This window comes from Chenopodium quinoa, unplaced genomic scaffold (genome assembly GCF_001683475.1).
Source record: "Chenopodium quinoa cultivar QQ74 unplaced genomic scaffold, ASM168347v1, whole genome shotgun sequence".
NCBI classification, from domain to species: Eukaryota; Viridiplantae; Streptophyta; class Magnoliopsida; order Caryophyllales; family Amaranthaceae; genus Chenopodium; species Chenopodium quinoa.
Window position 1 is genome coordinate 2,242,811 of NW_018742577.1, and position 20,371 is coordinate 2,263,181.

At 43.4% G+C, this 20,371-nt stretch overlaps 1 protein-coding gene across 1 annotated transcript; it reads left to right on the top strand.

Annotated features, from left to right (window-relative positions):
* The first annotated feature begins 17,028 nt into the window (after positions 1–17,028).
* LOC110720941 (G-type lectin S-receptor-like serine/threonine-protein kinase At2g19130) lies at positions 17,029–20,032 on the top strand. The gene has a single exon (XM_021900040.1). It carries the CDS (start codon positions 17,557–17,559, stop codon positions 19,831–19,833), a length of 2,277 nt encoding a protein of 758 aa, XP_021755732.1. The 5' UTR covers positions 17,029–17,556; the 3' UTR covers positions 19,834–20,032.
* The last annotated feature ends 339 nt before the right edge of the window (positions 20,033–20,371 follow it).

Sequence of the window (20,371 nt, forward strand, 5' to 3'; positions counted from 1 at the left end):
CGTACAAGACTCAAAATTGTATTTCTTTGTCAAATGCAGACATCTACATTTCTTTTGTTTGAGTGAAAGTTGCACTTAGAGTTACTTATCTTCCATAGAAAAGATGTTATCATATATATGTACTAGTACTAGTTTTTTTTAGTGATTGTTAGACAAGTATATCAATAATCAACCCTCTTAATCTGATGTTCTGTTTTAGGTAAAATTTTATTGATGTAGAATTATGTTAAGCTACACAAATTAACATATGACTAATGCAATTATATCAATAATACATAGATTATGACTCCGACAAACATATACTTCTTCCATTAATTTTCCACCGCAACATATATTGTCCATAATGAATGTATCTAAATATTCATAAATACATAATGCGAAAATTCAAACAAATACATTTCCCCTACCATGCGTTTTTTTTTCCTTTTTATTAAATGCAGTCAATGAAATTTTGCAGAGATTGGCCTAAAAAAAGAGAAGCGAAGAAGCTACAAGGTTGCTGAATTGAACAAAATTATGTTCAACTTAATTAATGTTGACGCAAAAATCAGACAAAAATATGCTCCAATTTGAAAAGTAATCCTCTTTTAGCTACAGAGTATACTCTGTTAGCAAATTGAATAATGCTTAAGCTTAACTTATAGTTGCACAAATTTCTTCCTCACATTCCTTGTACAAAATTTGTCGAAAATAACATAAAAAAATATAGTACCATTAGTGAGATTATAATATGGAGCACTAGCTCTATTCCTCCCCTACTAAGATTGCCTTATTTAATTTAAATTACCCTTTATTAAGAGTTGTATCGAACATGTGGGTAGTTTTGTCCTTTTCTAGAAAGTGGGGTAGGAAATAAAGTAGAGGGAGATCGTGAAGGTCTTTTGGGAACATATTAGTGTTACTAAAGAGAAATGATGAAACTTGAAAACACGAATCAAAAAAGAAATTGGTGCAATCTTTAGGATATTTAGGGACTACAAAGTATTAATAATAATGTCGACTATCTCCAACAAGATAGATGAGGTCAAAGTGCCTAATTAAGGCGCGTAATTGCAGTCCTTGTTGAATAGTTGCAAAGATAGGACTAAGAATTCTTTGGCAAAGATCGATTGTTTTTTACTTCCTAGTCAACGTACAAGTTTTCAACTTGACGTTGCACAGCAAGTTTCTTCACTCACATCTATCCCTACCTCTCTGCTCTTTGCTAGTGCTTAAATCCATCCTTGTTTGTTTTTTTTAAAAAAAAAAACACGTTTATGGTTAGTGGTACATGCATAAATACAAATATTTCACTTTTTAATAATTATATTATGATTATGCTAAAGTAAAGTAGCCTTCTTCCCATGATTAACCACGACTATAGAGTTTCATCACATGCATGGCAATATATTGTCTCATATTCGGCAAATGTGGTAAAATTTGACCATTAATAAAGTCTCAAATGCGTCAGTTTTATGGTAGAAATTCGAGTTTACATATGTTTCGGGTGAAAATAATGGGACCTTGCCGAAGGTCCGCTGAAACGGAGAAGGCTGGATTCGGTCCAAGTTATGTTGAGCCGAAGGTTTCCTGCACAGTAAACACACGTAAACTAGCCTCGGGGGTGTTGCCGAGGAAGGCCCCTCCGATGCTAAAGTCAGTACAATATGTAAGAAGGGGACACTATGCAAGAGAGTTTGTTGCTTGAGGCTTTAATGAATATATCAGAATATATGAATGAACATATGAATGAACATATGAATCAACCTATAAATGTATCAATATATGATGGCTTTTATACCTCATCATACATGGAGAGGTTGGGCCTTAGCCCAATTGGCTTGCTTTGTGGGCTGACCTTTGACTTTAGCACAATTGGAGAGTTGAACCTTGACCTTGGGCTTTTAATTGGATCATTTAATATCTAGGCCCAATTGGACTAAATTGGACCCAAACAACTTGCCCCCCAGACCCGATTTGGAAGGATGACGGGTCGGGTTTGATTTAATTCAGAAAAGGAGGGAAGTAAATGATTTAATTAATCCAAAAATTTGAATTTAAACCGTAATTAATGAGATAACAACGGTTAAGGCGGATGATTGTGGAAGTTGGACGGATAATGGGCAGTTTAATCACAAGATCATGTGTTTAACGGTTACTTAGTGGAGTATTTAAGAGAAATTAAAACGCAGACTCCTCGTATCCCATTCCTGGAGATATAAACAGAGGCGCGTCATCTCTCCTCACTTATTCACCAACACAAACCCAGAATTCTTGAGAGAGAAACCAAGAACCCGCATCAAAACTTCGCAAATTCCCCGAGCATTAAGCTTAGAAACTGAGACTTGCCACTACGAACTCGTAAATCGGCAACTTTCGCTTCAGATTAAGGTAAATTCCTTTGATTTCAGTTTATTTTTCTTCGAATTCGAACTCCTTCCCCTTTTCTTTCGACTTTTTTCTTCGAAATAATCAATGGCAAGAGGAGTTAGAGGTAGAGCCCATGCTCCAAGAAGAGCAAGGCCGATTCCCGATCCTAGGAACAGGATTGGGACCTGGAATGGACAAAGGCCAGAGTCTGACCCTGCTGAAGGGATTAGGGCGACTCCCCTTTCCTCGGCTCCTCCTCAGAGAACGGAGGAGCCGAGCGCTTCTGGACGGGATGATGAAGTTCCCGCTGTCCTTTGGGATATCCTCCCCGGGTTTTCAGAATGGGAGAATGCCGAAGTTGCTTCGGCCATGATAAAGAACCGCCCCTACCCATGGTGGGTGGAGAATGCCGATCAATATCGATTTGCCGAGCAAATTGAGTTGCATTACGGCATTTTTGAAGCTGATGGGTATTGGTGCCGAATGCCCTCGGCATCCGATAGAATCCATCGTCCACCCCCGGGGTATGTGGGGGTGTACACAAGACAGCTTCAGTACGGGCTGAGGTTCCCTTTGGACGTATTCGTCCGAGACTTGCTGATCCATTACAACATCTCTCTATGTCAGTTAACTCCCACCAGCATCCGAAGGGTGATGACATACTTATGGGTCTGCAAGTTCTTCAAGTATGTGCTGAACCTGCACTGCTTCAAAAAGCTCCATCGGCTAGTGCCAAATATTCAAAGTGGGCACGGAAGCCATGGTTCTGGGTGGTACCGGATTGAGTCCCGGCCCCAATACCTAACCATGTGGCCAAACGACTCTTCAGACAAGGACTGGAGAGGTCAATGGATTTGGGTTAGGGCACCCACAGATCCGGGCCACCCTTGCGTCTTCAGCGCTCCCCGGTACCTCGCTGAGCCTGATCCCGAAATGGGAAGTCTAGGTCCCCCCGCAGATAACGGGGCGGATCCGAACCTTGATCAGCAACATATCTTCGGCAAGCTGCCGAACCGGGGGGGCAGTGGCCGAATGCAGCATATCCCGGAGACTTGGCTCCCCGATACGCATTACGTTTTCCAAGAGAACATGCTAGCAGCTGTTGGCCTCAGCCGAAAGTTTAAGGATGGTAAGCTTCTTCGGCTGGGGCCGAGGCTTTTAAACTATCTCTTTTTCTTCTCTCGCTTCGCTTTTTTATGCTGTGCCAACCTATCTGAACTAACCTTTCCCCTTTCCTTTTTCAGAGCGGGACGAGACCAACGTTGGCATTAACTACGCTCGTCTTGGTGTCAACCGAGAACGAGTTGTAACTGAACGGGCCCCGTCTATCACTGAGCCGAGGCATAGGGAAGTTCATCTAGACTCTTCCCACTTCCAAATTAAGGCTGTTGCTCTGTATCAGAGGCAGAAGCCTTGGTGGAAGAAGAGAGACCCCTGGTTTCAGCTGCTGGACGAAGAAGCTGAAGCTGCCCCTACAGCCGAAGAGGTTGCACGGGTTCTCAAAGCTTGCGAAGGAGGAGAAGGGTCCTCCAGAGCTGCTGAAGCAGAAGCTGCAGCTAGAGCAGCTGAAGAAGACGAGGCTTTGCTGAAGACCTCGGTGAGCTTTCAGACTTAACTTTGTCTTTCTTTTTTCTTTTTTCTTTTTTTTTTTTTTTTACTCACATTCTTCCTCCCCCCTGTCTGTTACAGTCTGAAGAGAGTAACAGACATAGAGAAGGGAAAGCTCCTGTTCGTCCCGAAGACCAAATACAAGGAGAGTCTTCAGACTCAGATATGGACGAGCAGCCCCTTCAGAAAAGGCGCCGAAGGATGGCCATCATCGGCCCTCATGACTTTCAGCGGAGGTCGATGACCATCGGCGTTGCAATAAGGGAACCCGAGGAAGGCAATGGATCGCCGAGGGTTCCCCGGCCACCACCCCAATCACCTCAAAAGACCCCTCCGCCACCTCCTGAGATGGAGGTGGATCAGAGAACTCCCGAATCTAAGGGAGCGGTCCAAGAAGAAATTAAGGAGAGTGCTGCTGAGCACGAAAACAAGGATGCCGTGATGTCCAGTGCTGAGGGCTTCACGGCAAACATCGCAAGAGAGGTTGAGGCTTTCGTCCTCACCCCTGAAGAAGAGGAGGTCATAGTAATTGACTCCTCTGAGAAGGATGATGCTGAGCCATCCAAAGCTAATCAAGCTCCATCGTCATCCTTCCCTTCCTTCCAGACTCTGCAATCTGGAGAAATGGGTTTCTCGGCCCCCCGAATTCCAATCCCAGACCACATCTGGGACCTCATATGGGGTCAGAACCGAGAAGGAGCTGCAGCCTACTTCGGCGATTTTGCTGGCATGTCCGAAGTAGATAGGGCAAGGATCTGGTCGCTGAAGGCCACTGCTGGGATGGGCGAATCCAGCAGATCAGTTCCTGACCCAGCCAGGTCTAACCAACTGCTGATGATGCAGGTAATTTTCCTTGTCTTCATTTCCTCTGAAATTCAGCTCTATTTTTATTATTATAAATATATATTTTTTTTATTTATTATTTTTTTTTTTTTTGTCTTCCTGTTTTCAGTTCGTGCACAATCAGACTCTCACTGTAGAGCTGATAGATACCCTACAAGATAGGGTAGACGCTGCTGTGCACGACAAGAAGGTAGCTGAAGAGGAATTAAAGCTTGCTAAGCTGAAGCAAGCAGCAGCTGAAGAGAAGCAGCAGAAGGGTGAGGAGTACGAGAAAAGAGCTGCTGAAGCCCTCAAAACCTTCTGCGACGCTATGGAGAAGGAAGTTTTTCCTCCACTGATGGAAGGGGAAAAATTCCTCCAGGAGCATATGGGAGTGGACGTCTCCAAATTCAAGGCTGCTGTTGAGAGCCGTATTCAGGAAGGAGCTGCTGCACAAGCTGAAGTGCAGCAACGTCTAGAAGCTCTTGAAGCCAGCCGAATGGCTGCTGAAGAGCTGCTCCAGGCCAAAGATGTCCAACTCTCAGAGGCTGCTGCTGCTGCCGAAGCTCAGAGAGCGAAACTCCATGAGGCTGAGGATCAACTGATGACCAAAAAAGTTGAAGTGGCCTAGGCTCAGACAAAGGCTTCCCAAGTTCAGCAGGAGCTGAATGAGCTGAAAGGTTCCTCCTCCAAGCTCGCTGATGAGCTGAAGAAATCCAAGGAAGACTTGGAGGAGACCCAGAAGAAGCTGGCTGATGCTGAGGCTCTACTCAAAGTTCGTGTCTATACCCAAGAGGAATATGAGATGGGTTTCAGAAACAGGTTCAGAGTATGCCGAAGAGTCTGCCTTCATGCTGAACCAAAGCTGGACTGGTCTAAATGTGCTGAATGGGTCCAGAATCCCGAAGACCCTCATATGAAGTATGCAACTCCAGTCGAAGCTGAAATTCTTAAGGCTGAGGAAGCCGAAGAGGAAGCTGAGAGAATGGAGTTGGAAGCTGAACAGAGGGAAAGGGAGGCTCGGCAGAGTGCAAAGCCCGCTTCTTCTGCTGCTGGGGCTGAGGCCACCATGGGGCTCAACGCTGATCAATCTGATCCTCAGGCTGAAGCATAGGAACTCGGGCAGTCGTCTTCAGAATCTTGCGGTTCATCATGCGCTTAACTTTAGACTTGCCGCTTTCTGAATTTTTTGCCTTGTTTTTTGCTTCAGCTTGCCTTGTCGTACAACAGTTTATTTTTTTGCTTATGTACGTATTTCGGCAGCTGTTATTTTCCGCTTGTGGGCGGCTGCCGATACAGTTTAATTGAACTTGTAGCTCAATTTCTGAGCATGAATTATTAATCTGATGCTCTTTTCTTCAGTTGCTTTGTTTTTGAATGCTTTACTGTTTCTGTTTCTTCAATTCTGCCGAACATACTTCAATTCTGCCGAACATACTTGCACTGAGAGTGCTTCTTGCCCCCCCCAGAATTGAAGTATGACTTCAGCTGAATAAGCAATTTCTTCACTTCTTCAAAATGGGTATCCGAAACACAGGGCCAACTGAAGGCAATGCTTCTGGGATACAAGTCTTACTGAAGATTGACTTCATCTGAAAGTTGGATATCCGAAACACAGGGCCAACTGAAGGCAATGCTTCGGATATTAGCTTTCTGGGATACAAGGCTCAGTTAAGGCAATATCCCAGAATTGTCCATGAACTCATGTCTTTGGAGAACAAGTCTTACTGAAGTTTGACTTCAGCTGAAAGACCAGTGTTCTTTAAAAAGACGAGTTTTGTCAGCCATCTGAAACCCAGTTACCCGAAGGCGAAGGTTTCAGACGAGGCTGATTTAAAAATTTTCAACTGTTGCTGTTATCCTTGATTTTCTGTCTATCTTTGAAAAATGGATACCCGAAACACAGGGCCAACTTAAGGCAATGTTTCGGATAATGGCTCTCTGGGATACAAGGCTCAGTTAAGGCAATATCCCAGAATTGTCCATGGACTCATGTCTTTGGAGAACAAGTCTTACTGAAGTTTGACTTCAGCTGAAAGACCAGTGTTCTTTAAAAAGACGAGTTTTGTCAGCAATCTGAAACCCAGTTACCCGAAGGCGAAGGTTTCAGACGAGGCTGAATAAAAAACCCTTAAAGAGTAGATAGAACAAAGAAAATTTTGAAAGGATAAAAAGTTGTAAGCATTTATATAAATGGCGGCTCCAAGGCCTTTCATTAATTCAAAATGTACTTACAAAGATTGTTCTGCCCCGAAGGGTTTACACATGGTATTTTTTCAGTACATCAGCGTTCCAGTGATTTTTCAACTCAGTTCCATCCAACTGCCGAAGTCGGTATGTCCCTGGCTGAAGCTCATCATAAATTTCATAAGGTCCTTCCCATGCAGCTGAGAGTTTCCCATGGATTCGGCCTTTCTGAACTGCAGCAGCATTCCGAAGGACAAGGTCTCCAATTTTGAGAGGCCTTGCATGGACCCTTCGGTTATAAAACTTGCTGATTCTCTGCCTATAGGCGGCCATTCTGTCTCGGGCTGAGTCTCTTACTTCGTCGAGGAAATCGAGAGATTCCCTCATCAGTCGCTCATTCTCAGCCGAGAAGTGGTGCACTCGAAGGCTCTCAGAGCCAATTTCCACTGGAAGGACTGCTTCGGCACCATACACCAGTTCAAAAGGTGAGTGGCCCGTTGCCTCTTTTTCAGTTGTCCGAAGGGACCAAAGGGTTCCAGGGAGCTCCTCCAGCCACTTGGACTTTTGATCTTCCACCCTCTTCTTGAGGGCATTTAGGATCTGTTTATTTGCAGCTTCGGCTTGTCCGTTACTTTGCGGGTGGCATACCGCTGAATATGCCAGTTTGATGCCGAACTGATCTGTATACCGCTTCAGCGGCAAGTTATCGAATTGCCTCCCATGATCGAAGACAAATACTCTCGGGATGCCAAATCGAGTGATGATATTCTGCCAGATAAATTTTCTGACAGTTTGCTCTGTAATGTTCGAGGCTGCTTCGGCCTCGATCCATTTACTGAAGTAGTCGACACCAACTATCAACCATTTTTTCTGGTACACAGCCTCTGGAAATGGTCCCAGTATATCCAGTCCCCATTGGGCAAACGGGAGTGGATTAAGGATCGGCTGAAAATCCCTTGCTGGCTGATGGATAACTGGAGCGTATTTTTGACATTTTTCGCATTTCCGAACCAGCTCCTTAGCATCTGCGATCATGGTGGGCCAGTAATATCCAGCCCTCAATGCCTTGTGGGCTAAGGTTCTTCCCCCAATGTGGTTCCCACAGATGCCGAGGTGAATCTCCCGTAGGATATAATCTGCATCTGTTGGTCCCACGCATTTCAGCAATGGGGCTGAGAAGGACTTTTTCAGAAGTTCCCCCCTGAAGACAATGAACCTAGAGCTGGTTCTCTTCATCTTGGAGGCCAAAGATTTATCTTCAGGAGTTTCTCCCCGAAGCTTGAAAGCTAGGATGGGGTCCATCCAACTAGGCTCTGGGTCAGCGCAGCACACTTCAGGTGCTTCGTCGACACTTCTCTCTCGACGCACTTCTACATATACAGATCTGTTCAGCTCGGTAAAAGATGAACTAGCAAGTTTGGAGAGTGCATCGGCTTGAGTATTCTGACCCCTTGGGATCAGTTGAACCTCAAAAGTTTTCAGCTCTGCAATGACTGATTTGATCTTGGCAAGATAAGCTATCATGGAGGGCTCTTTGGCCTCATAGCTGCCACTGATCTGATATGCAACTAGCTGAGAGTCTGTTTTTAAGCAGACATGATCGGCTTCCAGGGAGATGCACAATTCTAGGCCGGCGATTGCTGCCTCATACTCGGCTTCATTGTTCGAGGCCTTAAATGAAAACTTTAGTGCATACTCAAAGGATTTGCCTTCGGGAGAAGTTATCACTACTCCTGCCCCTGAACCGTTTTCGGTGGAAGATCCATCCGTAAACACGGTCCAAACTTTCTTTTCACTGTCTAGCGCTTCTTGGTATGAGCATTCGGCCAGGAAATCCGCTAGAGCTTGAGCCTTAATGGCAGCCCTCGGACGGTAGCTGATGCTGAATTCGGTGAGCTCAAAAGCCCACTTGGCTAGCCTACCAGATTTTTCAACCTTGCCGAGAACTTTTTCCAACGGCTGATCAGTTAAGACCACCATCTGATGGCAATCAAAATAGGGCATCAACTTCCGAGCAGCTACTACTACTGCGAAAGCAACTTTCTCGAGTAGTGGATAGCGAGTCTCAGCATCCGTCAGTGTATGACTGACGAAGTAGATCGGTTGCTGACTTTTACTCTCTTCCTTCAGCAATACTGCGCTGATAGTGGCAGGGCTAACGGCCACATATAGGTATAAAGTTTCTCCTTCAGCTGGGCTAGCCAGCGTTGGGAGTTCATCCAGATGCTCCCGAAGCTGTTTAAAGGCGTCTTTTTACTCTTCCTCCCAAACGAGCTCTTTTGTTTTCGGGAGTTTCAGGGCTTTGAAGAAAGGTAACCCCTTATCCGAAGCTCTGGAAATGAACCTCGAGAGGGCTGCCATTCTTCCGGTGAGCCGCTGAACATCCCGCTTCGTTTTCGGCTCAGGAAGGTCGAGTGCCGCTTTGACTTTAGAGGGATTGGCATCAATCCCCCTTTTGCTGACCATGAACCCAAGGAATTTCCCTGACTTCACGCCGAAGACACACTTCTTCGGATTCAGCTTCATTTGATGTTTTCTCAAGGTGGCGAAAGTTTCAGCCAGGTCCTTTACATGGTCCTCTAGTTTTTTGCTTTTGACGATCGAATCGTCAACATAGACTTCCATGTTTCGGCCCTTTTGATCGGCGAAAACTTGATCCACCAGCCTTTGATAGGTTGCCCCCGCATTTTTCAATCCGAAGGGCATCATTTTGTAATTGTACACCCCAGCGTTCGTGATGAATGCTGTCTTTGCTCGATCGTCGGGGTGCATAAAGATCTGATGATACCCCGAGAATGCGTCCATGAAACTAAGCAAGGCATGGCCACTTGTCGAATTGACTAGCTGATCGATCCTCGGCAAGGGATAGAAATCCTTTGGACAAGCCTTATTTAGGTCCGTGAAGTCAACGCACATCCTCCAGGTACCATTGGGCTTCTGAACCATCACCACATTTGCTAGCCATTCTGGATATTGGCAAGGTTCGATGAATCCTGCCTCCAATAATTTTTTGACCTCGGCTGCGATGTCTCGGTTCTTATTGGCGGAGTAATTCCGCTTCTTTTGCTTAACTGGTCGACACGTCGGGTCAACATTAAGCTTATGGGAGATGAGGTCTGAACTTATCCCGGGCATATCAGCTGCCGAGAAAGAAAACACATCTCTGTTGTCCCGAAGGAGCTGAATAAGTTCACAACGGGTGTTCGGATCAAGGTCCATCCCGATTGTTACACATTTCTCACCGTCTCCTTCGGCCAACTCAACTGTTTCAGTCTGTTGGTCCATGTCCATTGCCGATGGACTGGACTCTTCAGAATCTGGCCTGCTGCCAATGTCAGCAGGTGTCCCAGTCTTTTTGTTCTTCGGCTGGCTCTCTGAGTCTTGCGGCTCAGCTGAAGAGCTAGGCTTTTCCCTTTCGGGCCCTTTTTCTCTGGGCACAGATCCTTGAGCCGAAGCACTTAGGCCTTTTGGCTTTTTTGTGCTTGGCTCTCTTTCTTTTTCTTTCTCCTCCTCATCCTTGTCGTCATCTGGGCGACTACTGGATGGCTTGAGGTAGTTGCACCTTCGGGCGTCCTTTTGGTTGCCCTGTATCCTTTCGGGGAAGCCGGCGTCTGAGACGTAAATCATCAGCTGATGATAAGTTGAGACGACCCCTTGGATCTCGTGAATTATGGGTCTCCCCAAAATCACGTTGTACACTGAAGGAGCGTCGATGACCAAAAATTCAATCATGACGTTCCGGGCTGCCTCATCGCAACCGATGGTGACAGGAAGTGTCACCTTCCCATCTGGATAAGTTGAAGCCCCATTGAACCCGGATACCGGGTAGGGTACCGGCGTAAGGTGCTTGGGCTTCAGCTTAATTTGATTGTAGGCCTTTCGGAACAGAATGTTTGCTCCACTGCCACCGTCAACAAGGACCTTACTGACGTCGTGGTTGGCCACCGTGGCGATGATCACCAACGGATCCTCGTGAGGGAACGTAATCCCCCGGCAGTCGGCGGCTGTGAACGTCATGTTCGGCACCGGCGACTGGGGAGATTGAACGTCAGCGTTGTTCACCTGGTGAGTCAAAGCTCTAAGGTGGCGCTTGTGCTCCCTCCGAGAGTATATTCCTCCCGAGATAACATTGATCGGAGGGAATTTCCCCTCCGGCTTTTTACTGTTTTTCCGGGGGAAGTCAAGGTCCTGCCGAGGGTCCTTTGCTGACCTCTCGGATTCTTTTTTCTCGCGGTGATCCGCGATGTATTTTTTCAAGTATCCCTTCCGGACCATGTCCTCTATCTGGTCCTTCAGTTGGATACACTCCTCAGTGTTGTGTCCCGAAGACTCGTGGAACTCGCACCACTGATTTTTATTTTTTCGATGATACCACTCTGGGAGTGGTCTCGGCTTTCGGTAACTCTGCTCCTCCTTCGTCACGCTATAAATTTTGGCGCATGGAAGAGAGAGCGGAGTGTAGGACTCGTATCTGCCTGTGTATGAGGCAGATCTTTCCTTCTTTGGGTCGATGGCCAAAGATTGCTCCGGGGCCTTTGACTTTCCCTTTGCCTTATGGCCTTGGCCTTCAGACAAGGATATTTGTCTCTGTTTCCCTCCCCCGAATTGAGGTTGGGTTTTCGCTTTGTTCCATTCTTCGGCTCGGATGAACTTATCCGAAGCATTAAGAGCTTCCTCCAAGGTCTGCGGGGTATGCATGACCATGAAGTCTAGGAACTTTCCGGGCTGAAGGCCATTCTGCATTGCGAAAACGGCTAGCCCCTGGTCCAGCTGGGAGACGCTTGATGACTCGTTACTGAAACGGGTCAGGTAGTCTCGGAGGCTTTCGGTTTCCCCCTGTTGCAGACTCATGAGCTCTGCGGTAGTCTTCTCTCGGCGGTTTGCCGTGGAAAACTTGCTCCTGAACTTGGAGGACAGATCATCCCACCCTGTTATGGAGCCTTGCCTTACTCCCTTGGAGATCCACGCTTGCGCGACCCCCTTGAGAGTGGTTGGGAAATATTTGCACCAAGTCGCCTCGGATCTGGGGCAAAGATGCATATGAGTCTCATACGAGGCCACGTGATCCTTCGGATCCGTGGTCCCGTCATATGTGATGTGCGACGGTATTTTAACCGTGGGTACGCGCTCTTCCAGTATCCATTGCTCGAATGGTGAACTGGCGGGTAGCATAACGGCCTTGCCCTTGTTCCTGGCCGAAGGGACCGCGCTCCGCCCTCTTAGAGAGGTAGGAGTGGTTTTCGTCCCTGGCTGGGAAGTCTGGGCCTCGGCTGCAGGGAACGAGAGGCGACTGTGCACGCTCGGTTCCTTGCCGCCGAGTCGGTCAAGGACACTTCTGCGAACAGTCTCAGGTTCTCGGTGAGTAGATTCTGGCCGAGAAGCTGAGCTGCTGCTCTTATGCGCTTCTGGTCTTGAGGATGAGGATCCTTTTAAAAATTGAGGGTTCTTTTTCCACTGTTTTTCATTTTTCCAGGAATCCTCCTCCCACTCTTCCAGTTCCCGGAAGGAAGGAAGCTTCCCACCATCATGGTCTAACTTCCTCCGCTGATGCCGGGTATGCGAAGGAGTTCGATCACGAGGTGGTGGCATATTTTGTGCCCTCATCGCCTCCATGAGTACTGCCAGCGCTCTTGCCACCTCTTCCGAGCTGGGCCCCGTCAAAGGGGTCCTCGGCCGAGTGTGGGAATGAGGGCGCGCAACCGATGGTTGGCTTTGGGACACTGAATGTGTCCTATGATCGGACTCACCCCTGCTAGACCGAGAGTGACCCGGCCTATAATGAGAGTCATGAATTACGGGAGATAGGGAATCCTCCTTGTATGATCCTCCCCCCGAGCCGGCACCCTTGGGAGAGTTCCGGTCCGGCGAGGGTGATGGTGTAGGGGTTTTAGGCTTTTCGCCCGCTCCTTGACGGAGGCTTTTGCTCTTGCGGTTCTTAGCCATTGCTGCTAAGATAATTGCAAGATGATCTTGGTTAGGAATTTGGCTTAAAGATTTTTGAAAGTCTTCCCCACAGACGGCGCCAAATTGTTTCGGGTGAAAACAATGGGACCTTGCCGAAGGTCCGCTGAAACGGAGAAGGCTGGATTCGGTCCAAGTTATGTTGAGCCGAAGGTTTCCTGCACAGTAAACACACGTAAACTAGCCTCGGGGGTGTTGCCGAGGAAGGCCCCTCCGATGCTAAAGTCAGTACAATATGTAAGAAGAGGACACTATGCAAGAGAGTTTGTTGCTTGAGGCTTTAATGGAATATATCAGAATATATGAATGAACATATGAATGAACATATGAATCAACCTATAAATGTATCAATATATGATGGCTTTTATACCTCATCATACATGGAGAGGTTGGGCCTTAGCCCAATTGGCTTGCTTTGTGGGCTGACCTTTGACTTTAGCACAATTGGAGAGTTGAACCTTGACCTTGAGCTTTTAATTGGATCATTTAATATCTAGGCCCAATTGGACTAAATTGGACCCAAACAACATATATATGCATTTCTTGTTATTTATGATTTTAATAGGCAGATAGTTTAATTGTGGCTTTTAATAACACCCAATGGAATTGCTCTAAGAAAATGGTTCTTATGAAAAATTTACTCCGTTAAAAATTCTCCAAAATGTCAATCTAAGCAAATACTTCGTACTATACTGGTTGCCAATGTCAAACAAAACATTTGATGATGAGAGTGACACATCGGCAAAGATCTTCATGACTTATGAGTGGAGTAAAACAATAATTTGAGAACTTTTCTTGCAAGTACGTACTATCCTATTGAATAAATGAGCTGCATCTATGTCAATATTGCAATTTGCAAGCAAAGACGTATATATCTTGTATAAATGCAAAAATTAAGTGAACTTAAGTTATACGGAGTACTCCTCATAATAAAGATCAAATACTATTGTATTACTCCGTATACAATATGTTGTTGAATTGTTAAGGTAAAGGAGCAACATTACATCCCAGTGATCATTACTACACAGTCTTCATTAATCAATAATAATCAATACTGCGTAGTAAGGCCTTGTTTAGTTCAAATTATTTTTACTTATTTCAGAAAAATAAGATCAGATCAAATCAGGAAAAAACAAGTTCAGATCAGATTATCGTTTTATGTACAGCTTTTTATCGCTAAATATCTTCAATTACGTAATGAAATAAACTATAAAAATTACATATTAATAAAATACACATTGATACAATATACAAATATAACAAGACCCCATTTGATATATTTCTTTTTTTATAGATTATCGTACATATAAGGTCAAATTTTGGTCAAATCAGATAATTAGATTAGATCAAACCAGATCAGATCAGATAAGCAAAAATAAGGTGAACTAATCAAGCCCTAATAGGAATTAACTGTGTAATACATCTTCCCTACATGTCTCTTTTCAAGTTTTTCTCACTAACTTTTCATTACCACTTGGAATCTTGGATATCCATCCAGTACAAAAGCGCTTACATGCCTTGAAAATTCTACGTAAATAAACTCGATCTTTGTTGACTTCGGGAAAAAAAAAAACAAGTCTCCCCAAGCCTTTTTTTTTTTTTTTTTTTTTGACAATAGCAAATGTATTCATAAAATCAGAGTTTACAATCTACATAACAAGAACTTAAACTTAAAATATGGCTTTTGACACTAAAGCCGTTACAACAACTTTGGAGACTAAAGACGAAAATAAATTTGAATTGGCCGGATAAGTCGCAGATTAGGGACTCCTTACAAACCAAGGAGTAAAAACATACTACATTCCAAGAAGAGAGCAACGGAGGGGATCGAAACTGTTTGACCATGGCTAGCAAATCCTTACCTGGCGGGATCAACTCATCACCAAGTAAGGGCATCAAACGGGTCACTTGCACTAGTGACCTTCCAATCAATAGCTTTCCTTGTTGGCAAGAAAGCTTTGACAATGTTGAGGCTCGAGAAACCCCAAACCAAAATTTGTGCGCCTGCTTCAGATAATAAGAATCAGGAGTAATGACTAAAAAAATCATTACATCCGAGGGAAGAGAAACCAAACCGATACCACTCCAACAACGTACACACTTCACCTTAGCCAAGGCCAACTTCTTGTTCAAACCCCCAACAACCGCACCTTTAACCTCTCTTACCACAATAACCATACCACAGTCCTTAACACCGGATCTTAACTCCCACTGCACACAACCATCCAAAATCTATAGCCAAGACAACTAAATAGCCCGGAAAACAACCAAAAGGGGCTAAAACATACCGTGACACAAACTAAGGCAATTAAACTCTGATAAATACTAAGAACAAACATATTTAAGAAAGGGAACAAACCAGAGGAAAGCACCGTCCAAATCGAAAAACCCGAAACCACTTACACTAGGAGACTCGAAACCCTAGCCCTAACTTCACCGTTTCCGTCACTAACTACTCATGACGGCAGCGTTAGACCTAGCCCTCCAGCGCAAGGACCCACGAAACCCTAACCCTAATTTTACCGTTTCCGTCACAGTCAAAACTATCGATGACCTTTATGACGGCGGCGTTAGGCCTAGTCCTTAGGCCTTGTTTCACCGGCGGGGAGACCCTTTGAACAAACACAAACCTTCCACACAAAGGTGGGCAACGGCGACGGAGGTGGACGATCTAAACATTCCCCTCAGAAACTTCGAGACCTAGAAAAGGCTCTCACAAACACCTCCAAAGGATTAATTCCCAAGAAAAGAGGGGATAACGGTGTGAGTAAACCACCAACCCAAAAAGGGGAAAAGAAAATAAAGGGGACAGAACCCAAGAGAAGAAGAAAACAGAGGAGGGGGGAAGAGGACGAGGGGCCGCGGCGACCGGAGCTCCGGCGTCTTTGAGATTGAAACCACCTCAGAGCAGGGTGAAGAGAGGAGGCGAAAAACGGAGGACAGAGCCTACTCACCGGCGACCCTCACACGCAGATTACAAGAAGAGAGGATGGAGGAACCTCGCCGGAGAAACGACTGCGGCGCTGGATCTTCGGCGAGCCCTAGGTTTCCGGCAGAAAGTTCTCTTTGGAGGAGAGAGAACAGAGACTTTGGGGGAGGAGAGAGAAACGCTTTTACTACTTTTACTTCTCCCCAAGCCTTTTGATTGTACTCTATAGCTATTGTATGAAATTTCTCTAGAATTGTTTTGATAAACTTATTTTTCAAATAATAACTTTAAACTCGTATAATTTTTTCTCATATAAAATTTGATACATTATTACTTATTAAAATTATTGAATATCAACAACATTTAATGAATATTTTTTGAAAAAAATAAGACTCATTGATGCACCGCATAGCAACCGTGAACAATGTTTCAACGATGAATTGAACTCATGATCTTGGTAGAAGAACAGTGCTCCAAGCTCCAAGTCACTGCCGGAGCCAGGTGGGTACAAGGGGGACAGCTGTCCCTCCACTTTTGTTAAAAAAAAAATAAAAAAAATAGTTAAAGAGAATTATGGGTAGCATAAGAAATATGAAGAAAGAGTTTGTTTAGTTGTTATATTCCTTATAGGAATTCTCTATGGTCAAGGGTTTGATCCCTTTTGCCTAGCATTTTCTTCTTATTTTTTTAAAAAAGTTTTCCCCTTTCCTTGCTTGTTTCTTTAATTCACAAATTCAATTAGAAGTAATACGGAGTACTATTTAATGGCATAATGTTTTAACTTATAAATTACCTTAGTAATTTACATAATTTTTTTTTTTTTGATAATTGCATAAATTACAACCCCAAATTATTGGTTGTAGTAAGGATTACGGCAAAGGTGTTTGATTTTATTATATATCTCAATATATATTAAAGTGTCACGGGTTTGAAAACACTACATTGCCCAAATTGGAATGAGAAATGGTTTATATGTTAGGATTATTGTTAATTAGAAATCACATTTATGAATTATTTGATAATTTTAATTGTATATGACTAAATAATTGATTCACAATTTTCAAATTAATTATTGATCGCTTTAAAAAAATGAAGACTTGAAGGTGAAGTCGTAATTAATTTGATATTTTTTTCAATTTTTTGGACGGTATAATTAAGAATTTTGGGTTCGGGTTGTAAAACTCATTTATAAGTATTAAGCATAGTCTGTACAATTTATGTATGTTTAAAAGATTTTGTCCATTTATAAAACACGACCTTTAGTCCGTCCCCCTAGGTGGAAAATCCTAGCTCCGCCAATTGCTCCAACAACTAGACTGCCGGAAACTAGAACACAATTATGAGCTTTGTATTCTACGGAGTATTTAACTAATTTAAACTCTTTTTTTGGGCTTGGGACCTAGCCTAGCTCCGCCAATGCTAACCATAGATTAAAAACAAAATTAAAACAGAGAAACTACCAAGTAAGTGAGAAGATATCAGAAGGAAGACAGAAGAAAATTCTGCTTGACTTATGAAATGACAGAAATCTCCTCTTCAATTATTGTAGTCAAAGTACACTGAATGAATTTAGTTCTAACTTGATGATGATGCTCAAGTTTTTTCACTCACACCCCTGCCTGCTCTATTTTCTGAAGTGTTAATCCACCTTCCCCTTTTTCCAAAAACAATAGATAAAAAAAAAAAAACCGAAACAACAGATGGGCACAATCGTGAATAGAAAGAATTTGTTACAAGTATACATTTTGCACTTCTTGGTCGTTTTTGCTTTAGGAAAAGACACCATTTATCCCGGCGAATCTATCTCCGAAGACGAAGCAATAACCTCTAGAAATGGTGTTTTTGCATTTGGTTATTCATACTCTTACAATATTATTGGTATATGGTACAACCAATATCCTGTTGAATATACTACTGTGTGGACAGCGAACATCGAATATATCCTTGAAAGCGAACTGCCCCAACTTAATCTATCTGTTCATGGTATCCTAACATTCAGCTATGCCGAGGAAAATTTCATGGTGAGTTGGTCAAGCAGGTCATCTTCAGAGTACAATTCCACGAAATTAGTCCTCGAGGACAACGGTAATCTGGTACTTAAGTGTATTTCAGATAACAACATCATCCTCTGGCAGAGTTTTGATTATCCTACCGATACGTGGTTACCTGGTGCCAAGGTCGGGTTCAATAAGCTTACTAACACACAACAAGTCTACGAATCCGGTGAATTCTCTTTTCAGATGGATAACAATAGATTCAACTCTATTAGTCTGACAAATGGCTCTTGTAGGCTCAAAGGAACCTCTTTCTCTTGTATGTTGAAATTAGGCTGGTATAATGACCAAGCAGACATGCTTCTGTTTGATCACACCACCATCTCCCTCGTGTCAAATTCGAATGAGACGTATTTCACATATTCAGTGACAAACTCCTCCATCTTAACACTAATTAAGATGGACGAAGACACTGGGTTATTAACTCAATATACGTGGTTAGAATATTACCAACTCTGGAAGCCATCCAAATGGAGGTTGGCTGACACATTTTGTGATCAACTTGCAGTCTACAACAATGAAATGGATAATTTGCTGAACTACACATCTGAATGTGTAAACAGAAGTCCTTTTCAATGCCATGGTGGCGAAAAAGATGGCTTTCTACTGCTGCACAATGTAACACTACCTTTGGACTTAAAGGACGGTTATTTCAGTACAATCAGTAGTAGTCAAGATATGTGCAAATTAGATTGCAAGCGAAATTGCTACTGTGAAGCCTATGTTGGTGGCGGTAACTTAGATTGTCATAATTGGTATACCTTGCTAGCTCTTGATCACTCTCCAGGATCAAATGTATATGTAAAACTTGCTACAACTAAGGCGAGAAAGGCTAAGCCTAGAAGTAATTCATTAATCATAGGAGCAGCTCTTGGTGGATTGAGTCTAATAGTCGCAGCAGTAGTCTTCCTTTGGAAAAGCAGAAGAAAATATTCTGTACGCGCATCAGAGCCAGAGGAGGGCTCTTTAGTTCTCATGAAATACAGTGCTCTCCGCCGTGCAACAAAGAATTTTACCAGTAAGTTGGGTGAAGGAGGGTTTGGTTTTGTCTACAAAGGAACCTTACCAAATTCATCGTGTGATATAGCTGTAAAGCATCTCAAGATCCAAGGCCAAGGAGAGAAACAATTCAGAGCAGAAATAAGCACCCTTGGAACAATCCATCATTCCAATCTTGTGCATCTTTGGGGTTTTTGTGTTGAAGGCTCAAAGAGGTTTCTAGTCTATGAGTTTATGCCTAATGGGTCACTTGACAGGCATATATTTTTTGACAGCCGCGGAAATTTGGATTGGACAACAAGATACAAAATTGGACTAGGGATTGCAAAAGGGTTGGCCTATCTACACAGCGGGTGCAGGGAATGTATAATACACTGTGACATTAAGCCGGAGAATATACTGCTAGATGACGAATATAATCCCAAGATTGCTGATTTTGGCCTTGCAAAACTTCTATGCAGAGACTTCAGTCGAGTGCTGACAACTATGAGAGGAACAAGAGGCTATCTTGCACCCGAGTGGATTTCAGGTTCACCAATTACATCAAAGGCTGATGTATACAGCTACGGAATGATGCTTTTTGAGATTATATCTGGCAGGAGAAACTGGTCTATAAGAACCAATGGGGAAAACGATTACTTCCCAATTCAAGTCATGCAGAGATTGATGAGTGGTGAAGATGTTATAAGCTTGATAGACAGTATACTAGAAGAAACTGTCAATTTAGAGGAATTAATCAGGACTTGCAGAGTTGCAGGCTGGTGTATCCAAGAAAACGAGGAAGATAGGCTGTCCATGGTAAATGTCGTACGAATTTTGGAAGGAGTCACACAAGTGGCTAATCCTCCAATTCCAAGATATCTGCAACATGTTACAGAAATCCCGGAGGTTTCTACAGCTTACCATACATGCATTGTTGAGTGATAATCGACTCGTGATCAAATGGCAGAGAATTATGTTTACCTGAAATAATAGCCATATCATGTTGCTAAGTACAAATTTGCAAAATTAGGCCAGATTTCCCTTCTGATGTTTTCTTGAGCGTACTGCTGATATGCTGTAATAGCTTATGAATATTATGTACAAGAATCGAAATTGTATTATTCCTTTTTCAAATGCAGACCTCTCTTTTATTTGTGTGAAAGTTGCAGTTTGAGTTATCTGCCATAGTAAAAACGTTATCATAAAGATGTACGAGTAGTAGAGTACTACTGTACTGTACTAGTTTATTTTTTATAGTGATTAATTAGACAAGTATATCGATAATCAACCCTATTAATCTGATATTCTGTTTTAGGTGAAATTTTATTCGTGTAGGATTAAGTTAAGCTACACAAATTAACATATGACTAATGCCACTATTTCAATAGTGTGGATTTATGACTTGAACAAACATACTGTATGTATAATTCCTCCATTAATTTTCTACTGCAACATCTTTTTCCATAAATAATGTATCCAA

What these genes read in the sequence shown, in the direction of transcription:
- LOC110720941 (XM_021900040.1), top strand. Translation starts at nt 17,557, where the DNA reads ATGGGCACAATCGTGAATAGAAAGAATTTGTTACAAGTATACATTTTG.